The sequence below is a fragment of the Zophobas morio genome, unplaced genomic scaffold (assembly GCF_036711695.1).
Source record: "Zophobas morio isolate AGI-343-1 ecotype UQ-CSIRO unplaced genomic scaffold, CSIRO_AGI_Zmor_V1 ptg000006l, whole genome shotgun sequence".
NCBI lineage: Eukaryota > Metazoa > Arthropoda > Insecta > Coleoptera > Tenebrionidae > Zophobas > Zophobas morio.
In genome coordinates this window covers 12,214,595-12,220,704 of record NW_026972111.1, presented here as the reverse complement: position 1 = coordinate 12,220,704, position 6,110 = coordinate 12,214,595, and the positions used below count along the sequence as shown (strand labels likewise).

The 6,110-nt window shown below is 36.4% G+C and overlaps 1 protein-coding gene across 1 annotated transcript; it reads left to right on the top strand.

The window, feature by feature from the left end:
• The first annotated feature begins 2,995 nt into the window (after positions 1-2,995).
• On the top strand, positions 2,996-5,491 carry LOC135123838 (uncharacterized). Its single transcript, XM_064048715.1, has 3 exons — positions 2,996-3,066; positions 3,246-4,576; positions 5,412-5,491. Exons 1-3 carry the CDS (start codon positions 2,996-2,998, stop codon positions 5,489-5,491), a joined length of 1,482 nt encoding a protein of 493 aa, XP_063904785.1.
• Positions 5,492-6,110: the final 619 nt, after the last annotated feature.

Here is a 6,110-nt window from a genome sequence, read left to right as displayed (position 1 = left end):
TTGACTCTGAATTTTGTCCAGATCATTTCCAAGTTATTAGATCTGATAGGAACTTTGAAAAAATGAATGTTTCAAAAGGGGGAGGCGTCCTGTTAGCTGCTACTTGTGAATATACAGTATCTCAGATAGATTTACAGTCTCGAGGATTTGGATCGTTGCAATTCACAATTGGAAACTGACAAGTGTTTCTCTTGTCAGTTTCCAATTTATCTCCTACGTTTATTCTCATAACGGAGTCATATCTTAATTCTTCTATTCCTGATTCTATAATAAATATCCCTGGTTATTCGGTATATAGGAGTGACCGCACTTACTGCAAAGGTGGTGGAGTTTGCATTTATGTCTTAAACACTTTAAATAAAATCCCAATAGATGTCGATCTTTTGGATGAATATTCTACAATTCACATAGAATCCTTATGGCTAAAAATTACAATCTCTAATATCACACTCCATCTGGCTTCCATATATCGTTCACCTTCAACATCATTTGATAATGATTTATCATTAATTCAGGCTCTAACACTTGCCAGTGTAAACCTTAATAATTTAATAATTTGTGGAGATTTCAACTTTCCAACGCTCAATTGGCGCGTGCCCCTCCTAATGGATGGTAATACTCAGGCGGCAAACTTTATGAACTTTTATCTGAATTCTAATCTGCACCAACTAATACTTGAATCGACTCGATTCAGAAATAATGACAGACCTTCAACTCTGGATTTAATATTTACGAATGATCGTCAGCTTGTTTCGACTACAGAATATTTTCCTCCAATAGGTATAAGCGATCATGTCGTTCTTCTTTCAAAGTTACAATTCCTTCTAGATAGCAGTCATGGTAGAACTATATGTAAAAAAATGTACCGTCTAGCTGATTTTGAGGCTATAAAAACCTACTTATCTGGGTCTGAACTGGATTCAATTAACTTCAATATGTCTCTTGAAATCATGTACAATACTCTCGAGCGATTGTTAAACGTTTCAGTTGAACGCTTTGTTCCAGTTCGTAACATCAGAATTAGGGACAAACCATGGATTTCTAACACCATTAAATATCTAATTCGAGAAAAGAAAAAAATGTGGCTTCAATATAGGCGCAGTAATGACAACGAACATTATTCGCAATATCGTGCGGTTTGTAATAAACTTAAGACAGCAATTCGATCTTCAAAATCTAGCTACGAGATGAATCTTGCAACTAAAAGCAGCAAGGAATTCTTCAAATATATTAACAAAACCCTAACAAGTAAAGTACGTACACTTCGTTTAAGATCATCTGATGGTGATGTATTGACATTACCATCAGCCATAGCTGATTCGTTTGCCATTGAATTCGAACATAATTACGTGTCTGAACCGCCCGGTGCTTTGCCTTCTTTATGTCCAAATACCCGGTCAATTAACAATATTCATACTGTTATTTTTACGGAACCAGAAGTTTTGAGAGTACTCCAGTCCTTTAAATTAGACTCATGTCCTGGACCAGACGGTTTTCATCCTATATTACTCAACAAATGTGCTTCAGTTCTAGCTAAGCCAATCGCTGCAATAATGCAACAATCACTTTCTGTAGGTTCTGTACCAAATGTTTGGAGGTCTGCTACAGTTATTCCAGTCTACAAAAAAGGTGATAAGCTTAATCCAGCAAACTTTCGACCTATTAGTTTAACATCGTTGCTTTGTAGATCTATGGAAAAAATAATTAGCCAACAACTAACTGAGTTTTGTGTGAACAATAATATCCTCAAGCCCAACCAGCATGGCTTCCTTCCCGGTAGATCTACAATATCTAACCTTCTAGAGTGCCTTAACAAGTGGACCAAGGCTGTAGACAATAATCAGCCAATAGACATTGTTTATCTTGACTTTAAAAAAGCTTTCGACCGTGTTCCTATTCGCAGATTACTACTAAAACTGGAACATTATGGTGTTCGCGGTGACTCACTGAGGTGGATAGCGGAATTTCTTCAAAATCGTACCTTTACAGTTAAGATTCTCACTGAACATTCACAAGCTACACCGGTTCTTAGCGGTGTTCCACAAGGGTCCGTGCTTGGACCCATCTTATTTAACATCTATGTTAGTGACCTTGCCTCCTTGTTTAACTGTCCATCCGCGTTGTTTGCTGACGATACAAAGATATTTTCAAATCCTCTCGAGAATCCAGATGCTCTTTCTAATGATCTCAAACTTGTGGAAGATTGGTGTGACAAGTGGTTACTATCCACAAATGAAGCTAAATGCACTGTATTACATATTGGGTCAAACAATCCACATAAATCATATTATCTTAACGGAATTGAATTGCAATCTGTAAAACAACAAAGAGATCTAGGTGTTATTATATCAAGTGACCTCAAATGGGCATTCCACATTGGTGCTGTGGTTAAAAAGGTTAACTCGCTGCGGTACTTAGTTGCTATCAGTTTTAAAAATATTTATCCTGCTTTGCTAGAACGCATCTATAAATCGTATGTCAGACCAATTTTTGATTATGCCGCCCCAGTGTGGAATCCTTACTTTGCTGGTGATATCCATATCCTAGAACAGGCACAACGACGTTTCACTAAACTGTCGCCTGCTTTAAAACATCTCCCCTATGAACAACGACTTACTGCCCTTCACTTATCTTCTTTGACTGCTCGACGAATTCGTGGCGATTTAATTGAGACATACAAAATATTGCATGGTCACTATACGTGTCATTTATCATTGTTTGTACTCAGCACTAATCTACACCTACGAGGACACAATCTGAAGCTAGTACGTGAACGGTTTTACAAATTGTGTAGGCAACACTTCCTCACAAACAGAATACCAAATTTGTGGAACACTCTGCCGGATGATGTCATCGCAGCCTCGTCACTCAATGCCTTCAAGAACCGACTTGACGCCCACTTTTCCAATTCTTTCTAGCTCTTTTTAAATTTATATTATTATTGTATTCATATTTATTTATATTATCTTGTATTAATGCACACTCTGACTTTGTAATGAAGTGCATCGGCATTTTGCCGCCTTACTTCTACTTCTATAATAATAATAATAATAATTCACGGATTTAGTTTGTGTCAAATGTTCTGCAGCCAGTTTCACTATCTATATTTTCGTAATTTACATACAACCTAAAGCCAATGTCGAGGAATATGAATTGTTATTTCATTTAATCTCTGCCACAACTGAATTATATAATCAGCGTGTTCTCCTAATTGGGGATTTTAATATTTCTAATTATCAATACAGTTCATCTGGTTCTGTAACGGGTAATAGTCCTCTGTCATCTTTATATAACTTTTTGTATTTTTGTGATTACCGACAGTTTAACAATATCATCAATGCTAATGGGCGGTGTCTCGATTTAGTGATTTCAGGATTCCACTGTTTAGTTGAAAAGGCTTCTGATTCTCTGGTTAATGAGGATCTTCATCACCCATCCCTTTTGATCACTATAAAGCGGCAGAAACCAAGACAGAAATCCATAAATAATAATAGATCTGCTCATAAACAGTGGAATTTTCGAAGAGCTGATTATCCTGGTTTATATAAATATTTGACAGATTCCAATTGGGAGTTCCTTAATAACATTAATGATGTCAATCAGGCTTGCTCTCTTTTTTATGATCAGATTAACATGGCACTTGAATTGCATGTTCCGAAAACCCATCGCTTACGGAAATCATCTTTTCCTCCTTGGTTCACGGCTGCAATCATCAGCAATTTAAAACTTAAATGGAGGCTGCTTCGTAATTTCAGATTAAGGAAAAGTGTGGGAACATATAGTCGTTTTAAAAGAGTTAGATCTGAACTTAAACGGGATATAAAAGCTGCTTTTGTCAACTACACATCTAATCTTGAAGCTAAAATCAAGTTTGAACCTCGCAGGTTTTGGTCTTACGTTAATAATTTAAATAGTTCTAATGCCATTCCTTCGCAGATGATGTACTCTGATAAGTTATTAACAAAACCTGTTGACATCGTTAATGCCTTTGCAGAACATTTTTCTAGCAACTATAATACTTGTAATATTGATAATATTGATAATTTTCTTGACGGAGCTTCAAACACAAGTTTCAACTTAACATCTATTTCTGAATCCGAGGTCCTTTGTGCTCTTAAGCAAATAAAAGCGAATAATACATCGGGTCATGACAATATTCCTGCTTTCTTATTGTCAGATTGTGCAGCTGTGTTGGCTTATCCTCTTTCCATATTATTTAATCTAATCTTAAAGACGTGCACTTTCCCTGATGTATGGAAATTGTCCATAATTTCTCCCGTATTTAAATGTGGCGAACGAACTGCTGTGGAAAATTACAGACCTATATCTTTGATATGTAACTTCGCCAAGATCTTTGAAACGGTGTTGCATAAATCTTTCTTTTTCAATATTCGCAGTTTAATTAGTGATTCTCAGCATGGATTTGTCATTGGCCGGTCTACTGTTACAAATTTGTGTGCTTTTACGCAGTTTGCAGCTGACCAACTTGATGCAAAACTTCAGGTTGATGTAGTTTACACCGATTATTCTAAAGCTTTTGACAAACTTAATCATAATATCCTGTTAGCAAAATTGTGTAACTTTGGCTTTTCTGATTCTCTCATTAAGCTAATTGGTTCTTATTTGTGTAGTAGATTACAGCGTGTCAAATATCAAGGTCATGAGTCGATAATTACTGTTGTACCCTCTGGTGTGCCTCAAGGCTCAGTATTGGGACCTCTGTTGTTTGTCATATACATCAATGATATCGTTAAGAACATTAAGTCAAATGTTTCAATTTATGCTGATGACTTAAAAATTTACAGACAAATTACATTAGTTGAAGATTGTATTATTTTGCAGAATGATCTTGATATTTTTCTAAGCTATAGTTCTTCCCATTTCCTTCCTGTAAATTACAGTAAATGCAAAATCTTGTCCATCACTAATAAAAGCATGCAAATAATGTTTAATTATAGCTTAAGCAATTCACTTATAACCAGAGTGGAGACACATTATGATTTAGGAGTCTTCTTTAATTCCAAATTGACATTTGAGAATCATATTAGCAACATGTGTTCAAAAGCCCTAAAGTCACTAGGCTTTATTATTAGATGCAGCAGGAATTTTAAGGACATTGGTTGCATGCGAGTTTTATATTCTGCTTATGTTTGATCGAAGCTGGAGTATGCTAGTATAGTATGGTCACCGTTTACACAATGTCATATCCAGGCAGTTGAAAAAGTTCAGCGTCGTCTTCTAAAATACTTGGCATATAGGGTGGATGGTGTTTACCCAGCCAGAGGATCTCCTCATTCGGCACTTCTTTCAAGATTTGAGTTGGAGGATCTGAATACTAGACGAATAAAGGCTTTGTTAATCTTTCTTAAAAAGTTAATAAATTTTGATATTGACTGTTCTGATCTTCTCAGCAAATTATCGTTCTTCGTTCCTAGATCGTCTGCTCGTTCTCACCCCTGTTTTTATCTGCGAACACCTCGTCTTAATATAGAAAAATACTCTCCTATTTATGAGATGTGTAATCAATATAACCTACTTCAGAATTCCTTTGATATATTTAGATAAAAATAATAATATTTCTCCTCTTTCTGGCTCTCCCATTTCTCTTTCTACCTGTCCCTTTGTTTTTCTGCATACAATAGATAAATTTAATATTATACCTGCGTTTGAATTGCTTAACTATTCTTATCTGAGTAAAGCAGTAAAAGGTGAGTGCTGAGTACTGAGTGAACTAGCAGTATATCTTGGCTCCCGATATTTTCTCTCCATGCCGGTGAGTTTGTCCTAAATAAAAGGTTTTAAACTAACCAGCATAAGGCAACAGTACCGTCCAACGCGCTGTGCTAAAATCAGCACAAGAGTTTATACCAAAGGGAAGCAAATTTCATGTTTCCCTTCGTCAATCTCTTTCGCATACAACTTTTTGCCCCTCCTAATCTGCCAGCGATTTGTTTTTACACCGAATCGGCTGAGTGCTCAGCCGTTTGCCGTACGGCGCGGCAAGGCGAGACCAGTCCCTTGACTTAGCCGAAGTTAAATCAAAATAAAATATGGCAACTTCTTCGTCCCAACCCCCAACAAAAGAACAGGCGATAGTTCTAAATGCTGTC

Bases quoted from the DNA above. Each gene is read 5' to 3' on its own strand.
- LOC135123838 (XM_064048715.1), top strand. From the start codon at position 2,996: ATGAAGTGCATCGGCATTTTGCCGCCTTACTTCTACTTCTATAATAAT. The intron at 3,067-3,245 runs GTTTGTGTCAAA...TTATCAATACAG, and splicing joins AATAATAATTCACGGATTTA to TTCATCTGGTTCTGTAACGG. The intron at 4,577-5,411 runs GTAACTTTGGCT...TGATCTTCTCAG, and splicing joins TATCCTGTTAGCAAAATTGT to CAAATTATCGTTCTTCGTTC.